We start from the raw sequence: 26,844 nt of genomic DNA, 5'->3' as shown, positions 1-26,844 counted from the left end.
TTTTAAGGTAAAACAAAATCTGTTACTAYTCTTTTCTAGTTGTCTTTACTAGTCTTTTACAAATCCCTTTGAAATTTCGGGTAAGTGGAGTATTTTTATGGGACTTGTCAGGTATTTAGGTAAAGATGTGTATTCAGTTGGCAAGAGTGCAGCTCTATTAAGGTGAGAGTAACCCTTTTCTTCACAAACAAGGTGAACAATAATTAATTATGTGGCATCTCTGACAGAGTGACAACTCTAGCTAGTGTCCAGAGAACTACTTTTTTAAAGATTAACTATGCGCCCCTTTGCCCAGCTCTATATAAGTACTGAGAATTTGCAAAAGTAAGAACATTGAAGTGGTGTATGTGCCTGTCACCTTTAGTGATGCTTATACAATTATGTTTGATGTTTCAGAATGAATTTTTTGGTATTTTTAGGGTAAGTATGTTTAAGCAGTGCTGAGGTTACAGCTGTCCAGGGGCCTGGGTTTTTTTGTCCCATTACAAATTAATGGTACTTTTGATACCGATTTATTTCTACATCTACTATACGTAAAGAAAGCTACAGCTTTCTTCTAATCCAGTAGAAAAACAAAGCTAATAGTGTAATAAAAGGTTAAGTACTGTTGGAATCAAAAAAATAAAATAGAAGAACCAGTGAATTTCTTCCCTCTCTGGCACAGGAGGTATCTCTCTGGTACAGGAGATGWAAAATAGTTTTAATAGAACACTACTACTTGAAATGCATGAAGACTGAAACAAACTCAATTTGTTGTTGTTATTGCAGGATAAGAAGGCTTATCTGGACATCATTCATACCTATATGGAAGTCCATGGAACCGTTCATGGGACAAGCACTATTCATATGCCTGGCTACGTAAAAAACCATGGTATACTCAGTGGGCGTGATTTGCAGTTTCTACTGAGAGAGACCAAAGTAAGTTTGGCAAGACAGAGATATGGCTAAAGTAGTTAAAAACAGATAGTATCTGAAATATATGCATTTCCCCTCCCGTGGCTGAGTTTCTAATTTTAATACATTGGAAAAACAAACAGCCAAATAAAAAGAATTTTAAATTACTTCAGAGTACTGAGAATACATTCTTCACCATGTCCATGTTTTGTGGATTGACAGCTRTTCCTAGAAAGTTGGGAACACAACCTGCAATCTAGTAGAGAYGTTTTACAACCAACTTGAAAAACAGATGCATGCATTTTTTTTTTCTTTTCATGAACGTGATACTCAGCCTGGAGATTATCATCTGAGAGTGTACTTTTGTTTTAGCTCTGTAAATTGGAAGTTAGGTGTTGTCTGACAGCTGTTCAGTGGGTATGCTTGCTCTGCCCTACCAATGGCTTTAATCTAGAGTGACCCTATTCTCAAGGAGAGAAAAGATGAAAGACGGGCACTTTGTTCTCCATTCATCTCCTTCCTCTGCTCCAGTTGTGCAGAAAGAGACAGAGAGYGAGCGCTTTGCCTGTAGTCCCACAGTCAAGGGAGTTCAAGATAAGGGGCAGTGTGTAYGTTTAAATAAACAAACTTTTGTTCTCTTAGTTAGAATGCTTTGTGGCCTTTTCTGTGCCGTTCTCTAGTCTTTGTGGAGCAATTTACAGCATTGAAACACTTCAGTAGATTGCATTTAAATAAAATGTTTAACTTTCAGTTAGAGGAAGAAATGGTTTGCATGTTTAAAATTAGCAAAATGTATGGAACCTTACCACTTGCTCTCCTCTGTTGATGGGTTTCTTGCTGTGAACTTCTATATAAAAACATATTAAAAAGAAAAAAGCAAGCACCTCCCACTTACCCAACACTACTGCAGAGATCTTTTTGTGAAATATTTGGAGAAAAAATGGTAATTTGAAGTCTCTGTGTGACAGCTGTTGGCAAATTATAACTTTTTAAAGGCAACCACTGTGTGTTTGTAGTTGATGCATACAGATACGCATAATGTTGCAGATTAAGAAGTCAACATTTACTTTTATCACAGACATGACTGAGACTACCCAGCTTCTGCCTTTGTGGAGTATKAAATCATTGTGTTAATCATAGTACTAACGTGGGTAGAATATTGACATTGTGAGAACCCCTAGTACAAACAGTGACGTCTTTCTGAGAAAATGCATTTTATTCACTGGAATAGTAAAATAAGCTGGTGAGCTTCCTATAAAATTGCTGACATCCTTATAATTTGCAAAGTATGGCTAGTAATACTAGTTACATTTGGATAGCAGCCTTCATCTTTAATTGTTTATCAGCTSTCTTACATTTATTATACTGAACATCTTGGTTTTCAAAATTAATTAGCTAACTCATTGTCGATTTTGGTTATATTTGCTGTGTTCCCAGATGCAATGTACAAGTGTGCTCAGTTTAGCTCAAATTGAAGTTGATATGTACATATTATGCAGCTCAACACAGTCGGKTTTTATGAGAGAGCAAGCAGCTATACTAGTTTAACTCCATGCTTGGACTAACAAACCCAGTCTTTCAATATCTTGTGATTGTGAAGTATTCATGAGATCAGAAAGTTGCTGTATTTTTCATAGTTTGTGTTTTTGTGAGAAACATGGATCTCTGTTCTGCTGCRCTCAGTGTCCTACAGACATTTGCAATTTTTAATAATTCTCTATACTATTGCTGTGCATCACTTATCTTTTTTCTTTTTAACACTGGGAAAAACCCTTCTAGAACTTGCTGTATTTCTTAGCAGATTGCACTAAGAAACATGTTAATGTTTCAGACTCCCATATCTGAAATAAAAAGCCCTAAGGCTTTTATTGAGTAACCTTTTTGACACACTTTCTTAATAAACCTTCTTTTTATTATTTTAAAATAAATCTATAAATAATATATTCATACAGCCTTTTCAGCTTTTGTTAGCAGATTTGCAAATGACTGAAGTTATTTCCTTTTAAAAAAAAAATAATATATATTCAATTGTGATGCAGCCAAGTTAACAAAACTGTAACCTCATGACAGGAAGCCAAGAGTCCATCCACTTTTTCTAATATTTGTCGTCTTTCATTGTCAGACAGATTAGAGTAAAATGTATTTCTGATGTCAGAACCAAATGAAGTGAAATACAGCTTATTGCATGAGTAATTATTTCTCTTATTTTTACTGTCTAATACTTGATTGTTCCAGTATATTTAGTTTAACAGAAAAAGTAAAACAGCAGCATCCTTGGATTGAAAGTGGAAATTGAGACTTACCATCTAATCAATTTGGGCTTTTTTTTTTCCATTTGGAACTGAATATTTTTTATTTTACTAAGCTGATGCTTTAGTATTTCATAGGTACAGTGGCCATTCTGCCTTAGCRTAGGCTTGACTCAGTGTTAATCTCATTTCATGGATGTACTTGCTCTAAGTGTTCTTGTTGCCTGTACATTCACAATTTGTGCTTCTGKTGTCCTTTAAGAGAGAATAGTTTAACATAGCTTAGCGTAAAACACCAGCCTTTTAGCATTCAGCTGTCTCCTGCAGACAACTGCTGCATGTGTGGATTGATCATGTTGGTGTCGAAATCATGAAAGGACAGTTCCTGGGATTGAACTGCAAAAATAAGTGCAATTTTCCACAAAAGTCAAGCTGGCTTAAATGGGAGCTTTGTAGCCAGAGAAGCTTTGTGTACGTGTGCAYGTGCATCTGTGATGTTCAAGGACACTGGTAGAAAATTAAAAAGCTGACTTTTTTAATCATAATCACTTTAATCACTAGGCAACATGACCAGATCCCTTTAATGAATTTAGTTATGGGGCTTTTTTGTCGCTAGACAGTCAGTGTCCTGATGAAACTATTTGAATAGTTGGAGCTGTGACTCCCTGATGGCAACATCTGTGTCCCCCGGGCTCGCCTGAACCCTCCAGGCCTGCTGCTTGCTGTCTCTGAGCAACAAATGATGTGGACAAGCGATGTTATTCTTAGAAAGTCAGAGTTAAACAGTAATTACCAAATCACCCGTCGCAGGGTGCTCACAGGTGTCAGTGTCCCTTACGCTGCCGTGTTTTGCCCTTAGACAGCAAAACAGCGATAGGTGACAGCTAGGAGATGGTTCTTCATCGGAGCCTCGCATTGCCCAGATGCGTTTGGTCCCCCTSAAGAAGCCGATGCTGGGCACAGTTATCCTCGAAAACAGGCCGGCGCCGTTTGTCCTTGCCTGCGCGTTTCGGCGTTCGCGGGAGGGGGCTTCCCAGGCGGGAGGGGGCTGTTCTACGTGGCTAGCTCGGCTGCGTCGCCCGTGCCGAGGCCGAGGCCGAGGCCCGTCCCCAGCCCCGGTGGGAAGGTGTGAACCCGTTCGTGCCGTTAGAGGAGAATGGGGTGGGCGAGCTGGCGGCCGTCCCTGACTCCCTGCCGCGTGGGCAGCTGGAGGGCTCGGACCAGGCTGGCTTGGAAGCGCTCGTTCTGACTCTTTGAGAAATACGCCTCCTTTAGAGGAAGTTCAGGCAGAACTTCCTACTTCAATTCGCAGTCAATTTTTGAGGGAATCCGTTTTTTGCTAGTAAATGGAATTTACAGTTTCTGAATGGCGCTTAATAAAACTAGGTGCAATATCTTGATCAGCTAGTTTCAGACAAATCCTATTCCAATGTTGGATAAGCAGAAATAGGAAAATGAATTTATAAATTTTTTTCATATTGTCTTTTATAAAGTAATACACTTTCTATTTCCACACACTTCACAAGAGCAGCTGAATAGTCATTTAACTGTAGTGAATCTATTCTGCAGATGTTTCAGTCACGAAAGGATTGACTTTTTCAAAAAACATTCTATATTCATGAGGAAAATATATCAAAATGGTTCCCAATAGTCTTTGCCATCCTCTTGTTTCTGTAGTTAGGAAAAGAACATATAAAATAGTTCAGTAAGGAGGCATACAAAAACGATGATAAAACTACCAACCCTAAAGAATAAATTAGATAAAGTGCACTAATGCAAGAAAAGGGAGAGGAAAAGATAAACAGAAGAGTTTATGAGACGATAGCACTTAAAATAGTCTCTGGAATATGAAAGCTTTCTCTTAAATATTCAGCCAGTAAGAACTATTCAGTCAGGGAACTAAAACTTTTACTTCTTATTTTGCTCTTTTGGCTGTGATTTATAGAGACTATTTGTTCAAGTACTCATTTTTATTAGCAGCCTGATCTGGTGCCACAGATTCCACAAATAAATTGCTTACTCTTGGCAAAACAAACAAACAACAAAAACCTAAAAGGTGCTGGTAAAGCAGTAGTCATTTCCGAAACGTTTCCCTCCTGGCCCCGCACTGTGGAGRGAAGGCGGACGCTGCAACCAGAGGAGAACGGCGTTTTAGCTGGTGGCCACCTCAAAAGCCTGAATTTCTGTAACAGCAATTCAATTCACTGGAAAGGTAGAAAAGGTTCCTGAGGAGCCTTGCTTGTGAAAACTGACCTGCTTAAGGGTTTCAGTAGCTGCTTAATTATTTAAGTTAGGCATGTGGGACTGCAGGTATGTGAAACCCCCCTTTTTTTTGATTGCAGATGCAAAGACACCGGGGTAGTAGACCATGGAAAGGGGGAAGCAGCTTACAAAAAAAAAAAAGAGAGAGAGACGAAAAGGCTATTACCAATAACCATTTTACATCTGTGTTTATTTGCTGCTATCTACTGTAGATACGCTTTTATACTCTAAGCACCTCCTGGCCGCGATCTTCTTGTGTGTGGCTTTAGCATGCAGAACCTACTGTGGGTCTGTGCACACTTAAAATGCTGTACAAGTAATAATAGGTCTGGCTTTCAGCAACGTATTTAAGTTGAGCAAAATGCTCGCATACTGAATGAAATGATTTCAAGCCGTAATCTACCGGTAGAGTATAAAAGATTGCTACCCTGCATAGCAATTCCACTGCCATTAAGAAAGCAAGATAGGGGCTAACGTTTTTGCACTGTGGATACCAGCAATTACATTATCAGCATGTTCAGATTCGGAGTTTTGCAGCAGAGGTCTTAAACCATAGGGTACCAGAAGCTGCAGACTGTGGTATCCAGCACAGCATCAAGTAAGAGAATACCCTAAAAGCTGTAGTCAGCAACCTTCTGTGGAGGCAGCAGTGCTTGCTAAATGTGCATTTTTGTATCACARATCAGTTGAGATGCAGACTGAGCTTGACCTTTATCATTTTGTGGGAGGGAGCTCTGTCTTCCGCCCAGCCCGCAGCTACCCCGAGGAAGGATGTTTGATTCAATGGTACTTGAAAATAGTTGTCAGTTTTCTATCTTTTATTACTTCTACTTTGATTTCTTTTTTCTTCTTTTACAATTAGTGACATTCAGCATTTCCATTTTACACTTTTAGGAACAGATTGTTTTACCCTTTTGAGAAATCGCAAGCTGCATATAATTGAAAGGATTAGTAAATTAGAGCATCATGTGGCTAGATTAACGGAAACGTCCTGCATTCACTAACGCTTTGCTTTCAAATTATAATGAATGTGACTTTCTCGAGTCAACCAAGTTTTGCAGTTTATGTCATTAAGAAAAAAAGAAAAAAAAAACTAGCTCCCTAACCAAGCACCTTCTAGAAGGGCGACTTGGGGACGGGCACTCGGGAACGCGAGCCGAGTGGCGAGCAAGAGGAGCCTTTGGGAGTGTGCAGGAGGGCGGCGGGCGGCCGCGGGCCGGGGCCGGCGGGCAGCGCGGGCAGGCRGGCCGTTGCAGCGATCGCATGTATCGCCCTTCCTTTCTTCAAAGGTATGGCGCTGCTTGGAAGTAAGGGTTTAAAATGGATGCGAAACAGGTGGCAGGCTATTTATTATAGATTAAGAGCTGACAGTGTGCTGTGTGCTGTCACTGTGCAGAAACATGGTCCTTTCCCTGCAGAGCTTCCTCCTGAACAAATGGACCAGTCAGAACAGACGAAAAACTGTTCAGCAGTGCACAGCAGCGGTTTATTAAAAAAGAAAAGTGAGAAACAAAAAACCAAAAGTAAGGCATTCTCTATGTAACGGACAACTGGGGATCAGAGGAGAATTGATATTTCAGATGATTTTAATTGCTAGTTCTCTGCTGGTTTTCTGTCTGAATTAAGGAGCATTTTTAAAAAGTAGCATCCTGTGTGCAAATTGTATGAAATGATTTCATGTCCATAAATTGTTTCTTTCAAGAGATTACGTTTCTTGAAATTAAGCTTCTTTCAAGATAAAAATTAATATGTGCTTGTTCTGATTGGAAGGTAATATATCTTTTGCCATATATAGCAAATGCAGTTTTTTCAATCTAGCTTCAGTGGATATAGTGTTTCAGATCTTTTTCTATTAGGCACTGGAGAGTTTCCTGTAAGATTTAAATCTGCAAGATAATCAAGATRCATTCTGCAAATAGGTGACTTTTTTTTTTAACTTGAAGATTTGTTTTAGTCCTAAATATCAATATTAGTCTTCATGTAGTAAAAATTGTGTGTCCTCAAATAAGGTGAGAGGTTTTAACCACTCAGAAGTTTCCAACATTCTTTTTAAAGTCAGCAAAAGTCAAAATTTTATACTACTGTTGCCATCCGTCAGAGGATTAATGCTGCAAAGCCTGTACTCAACAAGACTGACTACAGTTTTATGCATGAACATCAAGATTATTTTGATTTTTATGCAGCCTTAGCTAAGCTCCTGGGGAAAAAACATTGGTTTTCAATTTCTTGTTACTAGGATTCACTTCCATGTTGTGGAAAACTTAGTGTTGAATAGTACAGTTCAGCCTCCTCAACTACATACGTCCTGAATACATGATCCTAATTGTTAGAAAGCTTGGTCTTTATTTTGTGAGGGAAAAAAAGCAATAGCTGTATGTATTTATGTGAARTTATTCAGCAATGCAGAGAAAGTTGTGGCAGTCATGGCTGTTATGAATCAGAGTTCTTTGTTCTCTCGTTGTACTCAGACTGTAAGATAAGGAACCCTGTATTTAATTCACTGTTTTTAATTGTGCTAGAGTAGGAAGGAGGTAGAGCTCTAAATAATTGCTGTGCAACTCTGACAAAATATGAAATTTCTTTACATTGGAGAAAAAAACGCTGCCCTTTCTAGAGCACCTGTAATCTTGGCTGATAGTAAGACCAGTTTTGTGRTGCATTTTTCCTCCTTTGATTTCCCTTGGAGGCATTGAACCCACTAAATCTTGCRCAAGCGCTTGCTGATGAGGTACAGTGTCTTCAGCTGATGTTTGCTGCCATCTACCGTTTTAATTAGAAGAATAACCAGTTTGGCAGGAGCGTGTTCATATTGGCAAAACCAACAAATCAGCTGATGAGGGGGGAGAGGAGTACAGTGGTGTAGCTGTTCAGGGAGGCAACTGCTGGAAAACCTGTACCTGCTGGTCGACAAGAGAGCCCCAGCAATTTGGCTTGAACAGCAATCAAACCACTGAATGAGATTTTCCCCCGAAAGTAACTGAAAGGGTCTGTTGTTGCCTCAGCTACATGAAAAACCTTCTCAGCTCATTACAGAAGATTATTGTCAAATCTGTTTTGCAGGACATTCCAGTACTGCTTGGGCGGGAGGTGAGGGGATGGAGAAGGGGCGGCTGAATCCCTCATAGCATTAAGCATGATGATTTTCTTAATAATTTTATTATAGAATATAATAGAATGTTACTGAGCCCTTTTCTTCCTAAGGTTACATTTTATAGGCTTGTACCTTTAGAAATACATGCTTGTTTATTTTAGGTTAGGTCTTAGCTTTCAATTTTTGTAAAGAACAAAAACAAAGATGGTGCTTGTTTTCTGTTTTTCAGCTGTTTGTTGGTCTTGGGTTCCCGTATGAAGGGCCTGCGCCTTTAGAGGCTATTGCTAACGGATGTGCTTTTCTGAATTTAAGATTCAGCCCACCAAAAAGTAGCAAGAATACAGAATTTTTCAAAGGCAAGCCTACACTCCGAGAGGTAAGCTTTATTAATGTTGATAATTTCTGTATTGCATATGATTATGGATTTCTTTTTGGTACCACAGTGGTACAAGGAAGAATGATGTATATGTTCACAGTTTGTTGCAGAGTGTGAAACTGTTATCTCCTTTAGCCCTTGATGGGATTTTCAATCCTTATTTTTTTAGAACAAGCAAAATTTTTCATTCACATACCGTTAAAACTTTAGCTCCACATATCTGTATGTACATTCTGCTATTTCTTATTGCAAGATCATATACTTAAGTTTCATTTGAAAACCTGACATTCTGCCCAGGAGCAGATCATGCCATGTTACACATGATGTGTCAGTTTGAAAGAGTTTTTTTTTTTTTATTTTGTTGAAGAAACAAACATTACTGTGTACTGTGCAATAAGTAAAGATGTGTTTAAGTAAATTATAAAAAAAGTTGTCTGTGGGTTTTTGTGTATGTTTTTAGATCCACCCCCCCCCCCCTTTTTCTCCTCCAGAAAAAGTCTGCTGAAGGCACTGCTGAGCTCTGAAATTAATACTAACTGTGTTCATGGTTGAATACTAAGTATATTTGGAGAACCAACTTCTGAGAGAACAGGAAAACCAAAACTCAAGGTTTCCAAATAGCTAGGACGTTCAGACTCTGTTAAGAGGAAAGTAAGGCTAAGAAAACCAGCCCATCATCATACTTATCTTGATTGTAGGTAAAATTAGGCCTGTAACACTTGGAAGTATATAGCAGGCATATAGGCATTTTTGCAATGAACACTTCTGCTTATGACCGTGACTTGTTGATAGGTGTATGTGTGTACTTATTACTATTGCGCATGTATGTTAATGAATGCTTGTATGTATTTTCTTTACATACTTTCCTGAAGGAAAGCTCTGTGGTAATATTTGGAGCAAGGGAGTCTTGCACAGCAGGATTCGCCATTGCGACGATGCTTCAGCTGTCTAAACTGGGTACTGAGCAGCTCCAGCTAGTTGATAAGCTAAGGACAGTTTCTCATTTTAAACCAGGAGTATAAATTACTTAGGATTTGGCRAGCCATGGCTGTAATTGCCTTTCAGCTTGTTACACAAACAGTAGGTGCAGGTCGCTGAGTCCAGGTTGCCCTTTCCCAGAGTTTGATGTTACTAACAAAGGAGACAGCAATAAATAAGTAAATAAATAAATAAGCCAGTTTAAACTTGGACTTGGCTTTTTTTTTTGAAGCTTTTCTTCTCTGGGCTGCTCAATTGCTTGTCCCTTTCCCAGTTCCTCTGTGCCCTGGCACAGTAGCCAGTCGGGCTCAGTAAATCCCCCCCTTAATCCTCCCTGGGAATACTAGCGCTGGGGGTGCCAGGCTAAATCCTGCTGGCAGCGTCCGCACTAACAGAAATACTGCACACCTCGCTGGCAGGGGAGAATAACCACGACTGACTGCTTTAGTACTGAACCATGTCCTGAGCATTCCCCATGAATACTGTTTGCTCTGTTAATGCGCTTAGTTCACCTACTCCTAAGAGCAGCCTTTTCCGCAACTGGTTCCCACAGCTGCGGTTAGAGCCCATTACCAGGTGCTGGTTCCTTGGAATTAAGGAAGTTCTGCCAATTTTTTTTCAAGTGGAAAAGGAGCACAAGAGTTTGTGCAATTCTGAGAATTGATTGATTATCCAAAGATGAGTTTGAGGATGAAGTCTGCCAAGTTTGCAACTTCTGCAAAGTAGCCTTTGTAAGTAAGTCACTGTTTCTCTCTTTCTTAGAGAGAGAAAAAGATGTTAACTGTTTTCCCACTTACCCTCAAGGCTGATCCTCCAGCAAAAACTCTGTGGGAGAATTGAAAATGAGAATTTTCATTTTAGGTCAACAGTTGTTTTGTCTTGGAACATCATTCAGCTGGGGAAAGAGACAAACATAAAAAAGGAAACTAATCACCATCAAACAGCTTGTTTTGTACTGGTATTTCATCTCCATTTCTTAAAAAAAAAAGAAAAAATAAATAAAACTGTGTGTGCTAAATCGAGTTAAAACATGTGGGTGTTTTTTTCCCACAGAAATTATTTTCTGCTTTTAGGAAGAAAAAAGACTTGAAATTATAAATTAATTCAAAATTTACAGGAATTTTTAATTTAGGCTTTAATTATAGACTGAGGAACTGTCTCATGAGTGTTAAAAATACTGAGCTCTGGCTAATTAAAGCATTTCAGTATGAGGGAAGAGTCTTAGTGTTTTTTGAGAGTATGTGTGCAGAATAACTAGTGCAATAAAAATATGTTGCTAATTAGCCTTAAACAGCTAATAGCCTGAGAAGTTCAATTGTTCACCTTCCAAATCTGGCTTTAGTGTTGCTGTCTGAGGTGGTCAGAGAAAGTGGTCTAAAGCATAATTCCTAAAGCCTTGTGGAATTTAAAATACCATCTGTGTTCATATTTTTAAGGCGCAGTAGACAGAAGTATTTTGTTGCTCTGGAAAGCATTAGGAATGGGGCTTCTGCAGTCTGAAGTTCAGCGCTCGCTGCGGCGCGAGCGGAGGCGGGAGCCGGCCCGGCGGCCGTTGCGGGGTTGGTCTYGGAGCACAGGTTTGTGCTAGGTGACCCCGTGCACCACTACAGGACAGGCTGCTTCTGTCTKTAGACATAACGCAACAGGCAGGGTTTTTTTAATAGTTCTTGCACTTCTGGTTAACATTCATTCACACAAGAGAGCAAGTATGGTATATACTTAGCTCAAGAGAAGTGTCTTTCCAGCAGATGCAGTTTTCTGCCTTGGAGCTTTTCTACTGTTTCATTTTTTTTCTWTCACATATAATGAGACAACTGTGTGTGTRTATATATATGTATAAAAAAAGTGATTTTCCTATCTTTTTATTTATTTATTTAAAAGCAGTTTTCTTCTGAGGTCAGTGTGAAAGGTACTTCTCTCTTCTGCAATTTTTGCTTCCTTTTAGTGTGTCTATTTGCATATTTCTTTTATTTCTGTGAAAACTGTAATAAAATCTTATTTTCAGTGTTGTTAGGTTATAGAGTTTCTAGCAAGCAATCTCTGATACACTTTGCTCTCAGCTGATGCAACTGATTCTTTATTGAAATTGTTCTCTGACAAAACAGTGAGAAAATATCAGTTAAGTTTTAGTGCTGTCGTTGAGGTCAAATCACTCTTCTGCTGTCAGCAATGAGAATCAGAATTCATCCAAAGGGATAGAAATGGTGCTTTACTCAATTCTCTTTGTGAAAGTTTAGAAGCGTTTCAATTTTGAAGCAGAGACACAGTGCAGGGTGAAGGTGACATGGGACAAGGACAACTTCTCTGCAAGTCTCTTGGACAGGTCTAACCAGGACTGGCAGCARTCACAAGTTATGAAAACTGAGGGCTGTTCTGCGAATGATGCTCGGCTCTGTGAGGAAGCAGGGTCACATTGTGAAAGTAATTCCAATAAGCAGCAAATATTGTGCTGGGTTTGTCATTGTGAAGACTAAAGCCACAAAGTAAAGCAAATGTTACCTGTGATCTGCATTATTTTCTGATTTCCAATTTGCTGTGTTTAGAGAGTGAATTTAGTCAGAAAATCTGACAGATAGCTTAGAAGGAATGATGTTGACTCTCAAATTCTAGCTGAATTACTGAAGTATCTTTGTGTTACTTCAACAAATCCGGTGGAGAGAGAGAGACGTGGCCACTTATTTTTTGCTGGTATCATTTCTCCCTTTCAGCTGACATCTCAGCATCCCTATGCTGAAGTTTACATTGGGAAGCCTCATGTCTGGACTGTAGACATCAATGATCATTCTGAAGTTGAAAAAGCAGTGAAAGCAATTTTGAATCAAAAGGTGAGAAAAGTGTTCTCTCTGTCTGTAATTAATGCTGGAGAGCGTATCGTGTGCTGCACGCAGAGTGCCTTATAATGTTAGCCTGATCAGAGCAGAGTGCTGTGCTTTGGAAGGTTATTAAAAAAAAAAATCTGATGTTCTATCTCTCTGGATCTGATTATCATGATTTAGTACTGGATATGCCAGGTTTTTACATGAAAAAAGAATCTGTGGATATGTAAAGAAATATGAATTTCATATGTAAATTACAGAGCAATCTGTATTTTCTGTGTGTTCAGTGAGGAAGTTTCCTTGTTGATTCCTAGAGCACTACATGCTATCCAATTATATGCTCAACTCTTTTGACTGATTTTCTAGCCTTAACATAACTGCCACATAAGTGCTCCTGCACTTATAGTGGGGAATTCTAATGAATACACTCTAAAAAGAAAAAAGAAATTGGAAACCAGTTTGAAAACATGTTCAAAAGTATCAGATTCTTTTTTGTCATAATATTTTCTTTTTTTTATTTCATATACAGAATTGGCACTTAGTTAAGACACAGAGGCTTTTGGATCTAGTAGTGTCTCAGGCTAGTTTGTTACTTTGCAGTAAACCATGAATTTCCATCATTTAAAATCTCCTCAGAGATAATCACAGAGCAATCTATTCATTGCCTCTGCAAAGGAGAAGAAATCAGCTTTAACTGCTGGCTTTGTAAAACAGTGATTTGTTAATGACTGTATTTGCATTTATTTTTGCTGCTTAGGCTATCCTGTATTATATTCTATACAAGCTGCTACCACAGGTGCACCACAAAGTTTGTTTAAAAAAAGAAAAAAAAATCTAACCTAAACAAATGATGTTTCAACAGATTGACCCTTACTTACCCTATGAATTTACATGCGAGGGAATGCTGCAGAGGATGAACGCGTTTATCGAAAGACAGGTATGAACTTTTAAAGTGGGTTTTGAAGCCTTTTTTGTTCTATGTTGAGAAGGGAGGACACTCTTCGTTTTAAAGCTGCTTAATATTGTTGCTATTCAAATAGAAGCAATCAAACTGTCCTGTGCAGTCCTTGGCCAGGCTCGGAGGAAGTGCAGTTGGTGACCCACGTGGATGCAGAGAGCCACTTCTGTGCACTGGACGTTGTGGGGCTCTGAGGCTCCTGCCAGGGACCRCACTGGTGGGATGTTTCGGTGCACRTGATAAAAATTCACTGGAGACAGTCTGGCAGTTAAAACATAGTGCCGAGTGCCAGAATATTCATCCTGGTTCTGTTGCTCAGTTTGACTCCAGGATCTGATTCATCTGTGAGCTTACGATTCATCGTGCTCCTTTGCAAAAATGGATATACTTATCTATTTCAGGAGCTATAGGATTTTTTTTTCTTTTTGCAGAGAACGTATCTTCCTTTTAATGTTATGTCAAAGCAGAAGTGCTAAGTAATGAGTGGATTTTTTTTTTATGTTTTCACACAAAATATTTGGATCATGAAATATCACATAAATACGGAKATACTATTGTGGTAGAGCTGCCTCTAGTAAAGCCTCTGGGTGGATTTTCAAGTATTTAGCTTTAGTCAATAAAGCTTTCCATGGTTTGGAAGCCAGTTATTTAAAACACTGTTGGTCTCCCTGCATTATTACCACAGCTCAGCAGAAAGTATTGAGTTGGAGTAATAAACTGGAAAGATTTTGAATGGGATCCTGATTTCTAGAAGCTATATGTTTGCTTGGACTTCTGCCCAAGGCCAGATCTGTTGCAAGGGCCTGTTTTTCACCTTTAGTTCTGGCTTCTGCAGAAAAGCAGGAATAATCTGTTTCTCTTTTGTGCTGATTAACTTCCAGGATAGCTTTCCAAAGCACTTAATGGGCTCCTGAGCCTGTATTTTTGAAAGCTGACAGTATTATAGACAGTAATAAGAAAAAACGTAGTTTCAGCTCCTAAGTGTAGTTAACATAATACAGTTATTTCCAATTTCCTGGCAATAGACCTTCCTGCTTTTTGCTGCTGCGTTGATAACATAGCCAGTAAAGTATCTCTGCTCCTTTTGATTCATCCGAGTTAGCTGTAACGGAGAGTTTTTGTCAATACAGGAAGAAACGGAGCTCAGAGTAAGGGAGACAAAATAATAACATAGAGATAGTGTCTTTGGGGAAAAACTCTTCCTTCCCTCTTCCCCAAGAGTGCTAAGTTCAAGCTGCTACTGAGCACGTCTCAGAAACAGGTGTAGCATGATCTCGTTCAGTGTTTTAAAAAGTTAATTTTGACTAATTGTCGGAAGCTGTTGTTGTTTCACAGCCACCGGGATGCTCGCGCACCTTTGTCAGCTCCGTTTGCTTAGCAGTGTGCCTGATGCACTGGATGAGACAGAAAACAAAGATTCAGAGCTTGCTTGGAAGAATTTGCAGTGGGAGGCAGGCAGAAGAGAGAGAGGAGCACAAGCTTGGAACGGGAGCAGAGGCGCATGGAGCTGATCGTGTAACTCGGGGACTGCAGGGTGCAGTAACCAAGGGAGCCCGCTCCTCGAGGGGCTTTGGCACGTGAAGAGGAAGAGAAGGGGGGCCGATGTGCTAGTGCAGACGTCGCCCTGTGAGGCAGTGAAAGTACCGGACTAAGGGAGCTCTCCGGGGTTCCCCTTCTGGGGCCCGGGTCAGCACGGGGAGGGCAGTGTCGAGCGACTGCCCTGAATCGCAGGCCCAACAGCTGGGCTGAATTTAAGATCTTTAGGGTCTGAAGGGGGAGTTGCCGYGAGCTGTGGTTTCCTGCTCAGCCGCAGCACCTGCCCGTGCAGCGCCCCTGCCACCGGCCCGCCTGCGGCTCTGCGCATCCCTGTGACCTGCCAAATCCGCCCCCGGCCCCTTCGCTCCTTGCCGGCTCCGACAGCTGAGCCGGCTCTGCGAAGCGGCAGCGCGGGGTGGGAACCAAGGGGCGACACCCCTTAAATCGGCACTGCCATCGAAGGAGCAGCTGGGAGCAGCGGCAGAGAAGGCGCGGGACCCCCGGCGCGAACTCGGAGCCGTCGGATGAGGCGGGCTGGGCTGAGCCCACAGGCGCTCTGCCTTCGCGAGGCGCGCCCGAGCGGAGCGCGCGGCGCCCAGGCAGGGCACAGCGCCGCGGGCGCCCGCCGGGAAGGGCCTCGGGGCAGGACGGGCAGCCGGGCGGAGGGGTAGGGCGCCTCCCTTCCCAGCAGCAGAGCTGTTACGTGGGCTCAGCCCCTCTCGCCCTGAAATTGAGGTTGTAGGTAAAACAAACATAAACCCCATCTTATTAATCTTCAGTTTTACGTAAAATCTTTATTTTATACTTACTTTATTTTAGCGTATGATGTGGGGCAGGGTAGGTTTGGAGTGAAGTTGCCAARTTGAGGTTGCCTTTAGCGGCTGGTAGCAAACCAGCCAGGGAGGGCACGCTGGAGCGTGCCGGGGCCCGCGGGGGCGACGCGCTCGGAGCCGCGCTGAGCAAGGCCTGCGCCAAGCCACGGACCAGAAACGGGAGCCTGGTGTTACCTTGCGCCTAGTCTGGGGGAGGGATTTCAAAAGAAGTATAAAAAACTGAAGCCCCCAACATGCTAATAGCATACTAGTAACATATTTTCAAATTTAAATTGTGTTTTCTTTTTTGCGCTAACCCTAGTAAATCAGTGCCACCTACTAATGAAAATGCGTATGATTAAGGAATTAATTCATTTGCATTGCGACTTTATGAACAGCCAGTCTGTCATCTCTCTGCATTTTTCTGTGCAGTTTATGCCTGAAACACTTTTGTTTCCATGACATTGATACTTAGATTATCTATATGTGTGTATCATATTACTTTGTTAATCAAAATGCTATTATACTGAGAAAGCAACTCAACAAAGTAATAGCTCGCATTTTGTCATTATATGAAAGTGTTTATCTGAACAATACTCGTATCCATAAAACATTATGGATTAGTAGGCTTTAACCATGAACTTCCGCTGTGCGCTGTCAAAAGTATGACAAATTACTTGGGGTATTAAATTTATGGTTAGACCAGGGAGTACAAAAACTTCTTTTGGCAGAGAAAATCCAAACAAGGGAAAAAAATAATAATGAGAATTGATAAACAATTTTTGATCTCAGCTTTATTAAAATTTCAAGTAGTTCAGTCTTTTTTTGCTTTAGTTCACATTTTAGGACCTCTATGATACAAATATTGGTTTTGTCAGAAGAAAGCAAACCATGCAGGACTGGGCCCAGATTTTTTTGTTATCTTTTGAGGAGAGCTGCAGAATACAAAAGTACTGGTTGAGTATCGTGGGATGTTAAATAAAGCCACTGATTCAAATTTTATGTTCAATTTTTCTCATTTTAAATGTCAAGCCAGTAAGAACTTGTATTTGAGTAGTTTTTGCTAGCAGGTGTGTTTAGATACYGTTCCTTCCTCCCTTCCGTTGCGGGTGATGCTTGACTGGTCGTGTTTCATTCCAGTACAGAGAGTGCCCTTCTGCTAGCAGTTCAACCAAAAAGCACAAACTCTTTCTGAATCCCGATTGCTTTGTATAAATCCCGAGTCTTTTGGGAGCGCAGCTCGCTCTGGGGCACTCTGGGTTCCCTGGTGCTTTGCTGGTGGCTACTCCGGGGGCCACTGGCGATGCCTCTGCCCTAGAGGGCAGCTGGCCTCTGGCGTCCTCCTCCTACCAAACCTCCTCGTGATATTTGTGCTCTTACAAAAGTAGTCCTTGTAGCAGTGAATTAGTGAAACAGGATGTCACTGAGGAAACCAAAGCAGGGTTGGATATCCGAGGGTAATGAGAGTTTCTAGAATTGCTAATGATGTATTAAAAAACATGTAAGTGAGGAAGAAGCTTCTTTGGGAATAAAGATAATACCAGATTTGAACTAGTGATCCAAGGTGGTAATTCTCCTGTACTAAAACGATAATAAAAATGTATCATGMTTAAGTTATTTTAAGATAAGCAAGATGTGTTGTAGAACGAGTGTTTGAGTTGATGATAATTGCTGTTATTTTACTAATGGGAAAAATTGCTGGCAAGGGACTGGATGCATTATAACAAAATCTGTCCTGTTATTGTAGGATTTCTGTCACGGGCAGGTGATGTGGCCCCCATTAAGTGCCCTTCAAGTAAAAATTGCTGAACCTGGAAAATCCTGTAAACAAGTTTGTCAGGAAAACCAGCTCATCTGTGAGCCTTCCTTCTTCCAGCATCTTAACAAGGACAAAGCTCTACTCAAGTGAGTACTTAAAAGTCTGAACACATCGTTTGGTCGCTTTGTGTTACACTGGTTTTTGCCACACCACATTTCAGGTCTGAGCCCCGTGAGCCGGGACGGTGCGGGGGGACGTGCTGCCTGGTTTGGCAGCAGCCAGCTGCGAGCTCGGCYCTCGGGCCCCGGCAGCGGGGACGGCAGCAGTTGCTGCTGTGCAGGCAGCGCTGAGACAGCTGCGCAGCCCGGAGCGACTTCTGCTCCGTCCCGCCGCGCCTCTGACCGGGGCCCCGCGCGGCGCCTTGCGCTTAGCGAGGTGCTTGGGCGGCAGGGCCAGAGCTGCGGGGACTGTAACTGTGGTCGGATGAGCTTGTAGAACCGGAGGCGCTTCGCTGCCTCGGCTGTCCCCCGGCTTTCGCCCTGCCCTTCCGAGAACTAGTGACCTTGCCTGACTTCCTATATTAATCCTAAATGTGTTTGGTAGGGTGCTTGCGGAAATGGATCAAAATATATAATTTGATAATAAAAATTTTATAATAAAAATACCTCTATACACATTGCATGATTTATGTCAGTTGTTCACATAATTATGTAACAGCTTATAAAGGGTTGCYTATCTTTTATCATTTATTCAGCTCTTGGCTGCAATTCATTTGGAAACATTGGCAATTCCAAATTAGTTTCTGCAGACCTTTTGTCAAAGTAGCGTCCTAGATACAGATTCCTAYGGCCTTTTGCATTGGTTGTGTTAGTACAATTTATAGTGCTTACCAGCTGTGCATTAAGGAAATTAATGTTGCTTGTAGGTGCTGCTTCTTTCAGAATATGTCTGTGTTCATTTTGGTAAGAAAATAAAGCTAGGTGCCAGCAAGTGACCACCGGGGAACCTGCTTTCTAGGTTTTCTAACTTGCAGCGTAAACAAACAAACAAACAAAAAAAAAGCAACACACACCCTATAAACACTGGGTTCAGGGTATTCTTTTTTGGTTATAAGTGCTGTAATTTCAAGTGGAATTCAGAAGCGTGTCTCATAAATGTATTTTTGTAGGCTTCTAGCTTTTCTAGCTGTCCAAAGTTACATTTCTGCGGAGGGAAATTGCCGAATTTTGAAAGCTGGCAGTGTTTCCAAAATAAGTAAAAAGCCAACTCTCTGTTGGAATCACTGCCTCYGTACTTGAGCTTTGGGCTCAGAAAATAGCAATTTGATTATTTTTTCTTTTTTTTTTTTTCCTTTTCCAGCTAGCTAGTGCTAGCTGCTGCTTTGAATACTGGGCACCGGTGAGGGATGTGGCTCAGCGGCAGGAGAACTGGCGGGCTGCCGGGGACACCTGGCCAGGGGTTGCCTGGGAGAGACCCTTGCTGCTGAGGGAGAATTTCTCTTGACCTCAGGTTCTTTGGTTTTTGTCTTGCTAGAAATCCAAGTTATATTAAAGCATTAAACTTGGGGAGCAGTCAGAAGCATATTTTCTTTTTAATTTCCCTTATTAATCTTTAGCAAACAAAATAAAGCTAAAAAGACTGCACTACCTTTTGCAGAGAGTGTGCACAGGTAAAAAAGAAATGAGTTTTCTGAGAAAGTGCAGACTTCTAACTGTATTTGATTTAGCACGTAATACAGCCTTTTATTGTACTTTTAGTGAGGAAGATAAAAACTGTACTGAACTCCTATAAACTCCACAGTGATTTAGTTGTGTGCTTTGCTTTTTAGGCATAATATTGAATGTCATACCGTCGAGTCTGCCAATGATATTGTGGTCCCCTCTTTTGACGGAAGAAGGAAGCACTGTGTTTTCCAAGGCGACCTCTTGCTGTTCAGCTGTGCCGGATCCCACCCAACCCAGAGAAGGATCTGCCCCTGCAGAGACTATATTAAAGGGCAGGTTGCGCTTTGTAAAGACTGCCTATAGCAGCTGCAGAGCTCCTTTTCAGCTGGGGACAAAATGTAAGTAGTTTTGAGAGAAGCTACTTATTACTTCCTGCACTTTTGTCCAGGTTTCTTGCTGCGGGCAGAGCTCTCATTGCTGGGCAGAATTACCTACTAAGAGGAGGGATTCATAACGAACGGCTAACTGATTCTTTTTTTTTCCCCCTCTGAGAACATTCGCAGTGTAGCTCTTCAAATCCCTTCATCTGTTTGAGAAATGAGTTTCGTGCTCTACGGCGATTTGAAGATGACTGCCTGGAATAGTTTGTAGAGAATTCCCAGACCCATCAAACTTTTTTTTGTTGTTCGGGGTTTTTTGTTTTGTTTTGTTTTTTAAAGAACATCTCTCATCGTGGTTAGCAAAAGGATCTCGACTTCATTCCAGTAGAAAATTGAAAAATATGTGCTTGAGGGAGGGGGTTACGGGGAGGGAGGACTAAAATACGGTATAGGTGCACTGTTTGGGGTACTGCTTTAGCTTGAATGGCTCTGGAGCGGTTTGCTGTAGAAGAACTTGGAATCCTAAGATCGCTCTGCATCCTGCTACTGGGTTATCTGGGCCCAGTTCCTTTCCTTTTCTTTTTTTATTTTTTTTTCTTTAGTTTTCTGTACAACAAGTATTGTCTGCATCACAGCTGCTGTACCAGAGCAGTCTCAATAGTGTTGTGAATGAGCAAAGAGGCGGTTGCCAGTGTTTGACACATCTTGGTAACTCAGCAGCTGACTAAGGTTGTGGCGCTTTTCACTATGGAAAAGCTACAGAAACATACTGCCGTTTTCCGAATGGACTTGTCACGGTTTACTGGACCCATTTAGAGAGTAATCCTTGGGATTTGCCCATGCTTCTGTTGTAGTCTGTCCACTAGAAATACTGTGTGAAGCAAAAAGTAGTCGGCATCTTTGGAGCAATATTACCGTTAGAGCCTCAGTTTGCTACGCCTTGCTGTAGTTAAAGTGTTGCTGAATGACATAGAAAGGTTAAACTAAGCTAACTATTATTATTGTATGATAGAAATGTAAAATGTCTTCATAACTAGGCAGGTTTTTAAAGAGAAATCTGTTCTGAAGAACAGTTAAGACAACTGCTGAGAAAAGTATTGATGAGCCTTATGGGTTCTTTGGTTGTTCTGTGTTTTGGAGGAAAGGGTGTTTTTTAAACAGGCATGCCAGTTGCTTATTTAGAAAAAACAATTCAAGAGTTTGGAACTCAAAACAACTTTTGTTTAGAACAGCAAGTGAAATCTTCTGAAATGCCTTCTCTTTTTATAGGGGTAATTTGGGGGTTTTTTCCTGTATGAGGAGGCATGCTTCACAGCACCATTTGTAGTCCGGAAATGATACGCTGAAATTGGTGAGAAAGAAATCTGCAGGGTTATTTTGAAAGCAGAAAATTTGTATGTATGTGATCAAACTGGAAGAAAACCAAAATTGACGTGAAGGGTTTTTTTTCATGACAATTTTAAACAGTTACTAGATATTTTGACTAATGAAAAACAAAAACTATAAATTTTCTTTCCTTGGATGTATTTGCTTGGTACATGTTTTTCTCATAACTGGCATTTGTTATTAGTATAGGGGTATTGATGCATCTCTTAACCTACCAAAAATCAAACAAGCAAAATGCTGTTGAATTCTGGATCAATTCTCAAGGCAAGATAACAGAAAAGCAGAAGTTTAAAGTTTCAGTTGAAAAGCATTTGCTTCTTCAAGTTTGCTGGTTTCCTGCCTCACCGTTCCTGGTGGTGTGATACTGTAACAGCCCCTAACAGTACTGTGAACTGCACAGAAACTTAATCTGGAAAGATTTTTCAGGATCCAAGAAGAATATATAGGAACATGGAACAGCAGGGTTGTTGCCAGTGACTAGGTTGTGATGAGAATAAAATCTGCTGTATTTTATGAGTAATTTTCCAAAAACGAGCAGTTATTTAATGGGAAGCTAACTTTTTGTACGAGAAGAAAACAAGCATAGGCTAGTACGAAGCCCTTGCTGTCAGCACAGCCGCGCAGTTTCTTCAGTCAGCACAACTGCGGTTTGTAATGATTTTAGGATCCAGGAGGAGCTGGAGGAGGACTGGAAATGGATGTGAGCAGGCACAACAATTCTTTTTTTATTTATTTAAAATGTTCCCCGCCTACTTGTGCATATTTGTGCAACTGGAAAATCCCATGTTTTAAAGAAAGTATTTACACTTCTGCCTGGTGCTGGAAGTAAAGGCAACAACAGAATTTATCTTTGACAATTCAGCCTGAGGCTCCTCAGGCAGGAATTTAATAATTTAGAATGAGCTATTACAGAATTGCATTGGCAACAAAGTTTGTATGTGTGCACTTAAAGAATGCTAAACATATAGTTTTTGCTGTAGTATAATCCTTTGCTGTAAATAGATATTTGCTTGTTTCCTACCACTTCTATATGGACCACCTGGCGTACTGCATTTTATTTTGCCTCTGAAACTTTAAAGATGGGAGGGGGTTGATATTTGTTATTTTAACATTTTATGGTCTAGTGTTTTGCTCTATAGTAAGCCTGCCTTTACAGGCAGGGAGAGTCTGGTATAAACTCTGCTTTTTTATGCTGTAGCACTGTTTCTTTCTAGTCTACTGAACTGCATTGCTGCATACTGGCAAAAATGAAACAGCAGACACCAACCCCACTTGTATTTCAGCCAGGGACAAAACTTGTAAATTCCAAATCGGTTGGGTCTGATCCTATTTCAACTGAAATCTATAGGAAATGAATCATTAAAGAAAAAAATCAAACCCTGCATTATTAATTTTAAACTTAGTAGCTGAGCTCTCCTTGCAGAAGGAATAGTATTTTTTATGAAATACAGCTTCAGCCTAAATTTCTGTAAAAGGAAAATATCATGTGAGAACTGTGAGTGAGTAAACACTGTAAGCATTACTTTGTGAATCTGAGAGAGCACCCCAAGCCCCATCCCAAAGTAGGATTTGTTCATGCATATGTAAACAAGTGAATCCTTGTGCAGATGAGCATTTAAGGAAATCTGTGTGGGATTAGTTAAAAGTTTGAACGATTTACTAAGATGTGTATTGTATCCACAGGTCCGTAACTATTTTCCTTCCTAATTAAAGCATAATCATGCAGTCCAAATATTGCACTTAAGCAAGGATATTAGAGATGGGACTCTCTTACTGTATGGTTTTTCAGTCTAACAGTATAGCTTGCAGCTTTCTTACTCAGAATTCAGGTTTTTGCAAGACTTGCATTTGAATACATTGATCAGAGATTATGGGAAAAAATGGCAAAAGTTGAGTGTAAAAAACATTTTACAAGCTTTTAAACATATCTCTCATATCAAGACATTCTTTGTTTTAAAATTTTGTATTTTTGTATGTGACCTAGTTTTTGCAAAAGTCTTGTTCCTATGAGATTAGAAAACTTGAGAGAAACATTTACATATTTATTAAAAGTAACATAAAAGGCTTGCCTTTGAAAGGTAAAGTTGGTAAATACACACTGTTTAAAAATGCCAATAAAAACCTCATTTATTTCATATATGCAAGTTGATTTGCACATGTATAAATAGAGTTGCTTTTTGCATTTTTTGCTTAGTTTCTTTTTTGTAATTTATAGTTGCAGTTGTGTTTGCTTGTTAATATCAGATTATGTTTCTGCTACAAATATTTAATGTTTATGTGCCTTTTTCACTTTCTTTTGATGTGTTGGATGGGTATTTGGAATATGAACGCTGTCTGAACAAGTATAATGGAACACTAATGCCAGGTAAAAATAACACCTCGTGGCTACATAACTATTAATTGTGTGAATTTTAAACGTTTTAAAATAGTGGGGAAATCTGTTCTAAAAACATAAGTTGAGAGATAAGAAGATAAAAGATACTGTAACATTAGCGATTCCTGCAGAAGGTCATTTCAGTAAACGAAACGCCCTTTACTGAGTATCTGTAACCTAATGCAAGGGCTCCAGCTGGGATGGAGCGCTGGTTTAATGACCAGCGCAAACCCGTCTAGACCCGCTATATTCCGCAGGGAGATGTAGCCAGATCTCACGTGATCAGCACAGAAATTGAAGATACACATGCACACTTGTGAGATGCCCCTTTTTTCAGATAGATGTGTGTGCATATAAGTACGTGCACTGGGCAATTCCTAGGAGAACACAATCCACCTATGGTATCTGAATTTAGGACTGACAGTGGAGAGGGAAATCTGGATATTCAATGTTTTGCAGGTTTTTCTTTTTAATGATAGGCTTTTCTGCCAGAGATACTCTATTTACTACCTGTTGCTTGGGGTCCAGTTGGAGATCGCAGATCCGTGCTGTGGACGGAGCCGGGATCCTCCGTGGTCCCCGCTGAGCTCCACCCCCACCCACTTGGACCAAATTTTGGAAGTTGCTTATTGACAAGCTTTCAGAGTTGCTGTTGACTTCAGCTGCAAATCAGGTTGTTAGGCGATGTCTTTTTCCCTCACATAATCATGCTGTTTTGCCACTATGCTTTAAAATCCTCGTCAACATCCTTACTTTATCCTTGATATTAAAGACATGCCGTCCCCTTTCAAAAATGACTGGCTCCTCTAAATTAAAAAGATGATCTACGAGCTTGCAGCACTTCTTCTTTTAACAAAAACAAAAACCAGATTGCTTTCTCAGGTACATATTTTGCTCATAGTGCATTTTAGGACCAAATTTTGCTCCTAGTAAAATAAATTAAATGGGATGAATCAGGCTGGGAACAATCTCATCCACGTCTAATTAACTTAATGACTCCCACTGGCTTCAGTGATGACAGAACTCCTACATTAATTTTTGTTGAAATTAAAAAAAAGCAGCTCTCCCTTTTTAATAAATATAAAGCACTGTATCTTGCAGGATAAAGACCAAACACTTGCAAGTTTTATTGAGAACGTAACAACAATCAGATTTGCTCGCTTCTATAGCGTATATATGTCATCACTCACTGAACTAACGTAACTTGCTATAAAAGCGTCAGTTGAAATCTTGATTAAATGTATCTCCTATATTTTTTAAGAGTGTGTTAGTTATCACTTTTCAATTTGTCTTTTTTTTTTTTTTTTTTTAAGGAGTGCTAACTTTTCGGGTATGGCTGTTTCTTTGTGATGTTTGCCCTGCTGCTGCTATGCCTTCAACTTTTGACTTACGATCTATTTTCATTCGTAGTTCTATTTTGGTCCTATCATTTTAGGGATGACTGTAAAGTCATGGAGAAAAATGCACTGAAAGATGTATGCTTTCATTCAGGCTAAAAAGGCCAGGGACAGATACAGTTTCATTTAGACATGCTTTAATGATATTGCTGTAAATGTAACATGGAAACATTGTTTTATGGGCAGTGACTTAAGTCTTATCTTAATATTTTTAAGCAGCATATAGTTTAAGTTAGTTTGCAATTTCTGAATTTTGTATATGAACAGAATATGTAAACAGCAAGCTCCATGTATCAAGTGTGAAATATTTACCATAGGAATGTGTTGAAACAGCAGCGGCTGAACCCCAGGATGCCTCCAGTCTGAGGTGTCGTTCTTGTTCTTGCTTCCAGAGCAAAAGAATCTGACTAACTGCAACCGCTGCCAGTGCGGCTCTTAAAACGTGCCTTGCTTTTAGGTTTGCTCCTTTAGGTGACCATCCAGCTGAAAGGCCACCTGTCTGTTAAATGGATCAATGGAGCAGCTCCTCGAGGTTTTGGTAACGAGTACTAGAACTCCACCACCCACATGCAGAAACTGCTTTTTATAAATGCAGTTGCAGTAAAATCAGCGATACCCTTCTCTGCCGTCCGCTGGGGAGGTCAGCGCAGATGTCTTGCACTGAAACTCCGGGTCCGTGTTATTAAGGCAGCTTAGCTGTAGGAATACGGTGTCTCGTTGCCTAAGCGCTTGCAGAACTGAAGCGTTGTGGGCCCTGCGGTCTTCATGTTTCACGCCGACGGTAACGTGCTGCTGGGTCTCTGCAATAGGCAAATGCATCTGTACTGCACTGTCATCCTTGGGGGGGAAAAGGAAAACAAAATACTGGCCCTAAGTCAGCGCTGACCCGCTCGTGCCTGGCGGCTCTGTGAAGGCACGGTCCTGCAGGAGCCGGCCCAGCCCCTGCCTTTACGGAGTGCGTGAAAACAGCCCCGTTGCGTTGACTGGAGCCCTTGGGAAAGTGCATGCGATACTTCCTGGCTCTGATTCCAGCAGTTTTAAGTATTTTGAAGTATCAAATAGGTACAAAATAAATTAAGCTAAATTTTTGTCTGAAGGCAGTTAATTTTAATATGGTTGTATCCATAACTATTTTGTTACATTCATTAACAAGTCTTTGCAGTGCAATGACAGTGAAGACCATTTCTAAGTCGTAATTTATTTGGTTTTTCCAAAGGAATACAGCAGAGGAGGAGGAAGAAATGGCAATTTTTACCACAGGAAAAAAAGCAATTTTTTGTAAGAATAGAAAAGTTACCCAGAAGATTCTAAGAGAATTAGAAGAATAAAAATAGGGGAATAGTCAGTAGGCTAGTTTCTTCTATCTCCCTAAACTTGCTTAGTTGACCATGGAGGGGAGATCCTCCAGAGGGCAGTTTAGTTTAGGTTTCTGGTCTGAACCATTCCCTAGAGAGCCTCTCCCTCCATGGGCAAGAGAGATCAAACTCTTTGAATACTCCCTGTAACACTATAAATTGCGGGAGGGGAGGACTGTAAAAATAAAAAAAAAACTACTGCTTTTTTGCAGATTAAAATTTGAAGTCAACAGGTTTTATATGTACTTCAGGATAAGGCTCGTACATGTGTTTGGTTTGAAATCTCTCCTAAAGTTTGATTCTTTGTTTTATTTAAATGATTGTGTTCCACTATATTAAGTTCAAGCAGTTTGATTCAGAAAGAACAGAGCACAGTGGTTCACACATTGTCAAGTTACTGGGGTTCAACAGAATGGGGTTGATTTATTATTTTTGTTTTTTTAGAAAAGTAAATGTCTGTACTTTAATGGCATAAAACAATGTTTTGTTTTCACTGTTGTAGAAAAAACTAGGGAGAAATTTATTTTTCAATAAACTTTTTTCTTGTGTGATTTGGA

At 40.4% G+C, this 26,844-nt stretch overlaps 1 protein-coding gene across 1 annotated transcript in view; it reads left to right on the top strand.

The window, feature by feature from the left end:
- Positions 1-26,844, top strand: part of MGAT5 (alpha-1,6-mannosylglycoprotein 6-beta-N-acetylglucosaminyltransferase) — a 131,453-nt gene extending 104,609 nt beyond the window's left edge. Inside the window, exons 12-17 of the mRNA XM_085320957.1 lie at positions 769-918; positions 8,726-8,872; positions 12,559-12,675; positions 13,529-13,603; positions 17,720-17,877; positions 19,560-26,844. Of these exons, the coding sequence (XP_085177083.1) occupies positions 769-918; positions 8,726-8,872; positions 12,559-12,675; positions 13,529-13,603; positions 17,720-17,877; positions 19,560-19,758 (846 nt within the window). The 3' untranslated portion in view covers positions 19,759-26,844. The remainder of the gene's footprint in view (positions 1-768; positions 919-8,725; positions 8,873-12,558; positions 12,676-13,528; positions 13,604-17,719; positions 17,878-19,559) is intronic.

The sequence above is a fragment of the Rhea americana genome, unplaced genomic scaffold (assembly GCF_003343005.1).
Source record: "Rhea americana isolate MKP2758 unplaced genomic scaffold, rheAme1 scaffold_67, whole genome shotgun sequence".
Classification (NCBI taxonomy): Eukaryota; Metazoa; Chordata; class Aves; order Rheiformes; family Rheidae; genus Rhea; species Rhea americana.
This window is presented reverse-complemented; position numbering and strand designations above follow the sequence as displayed.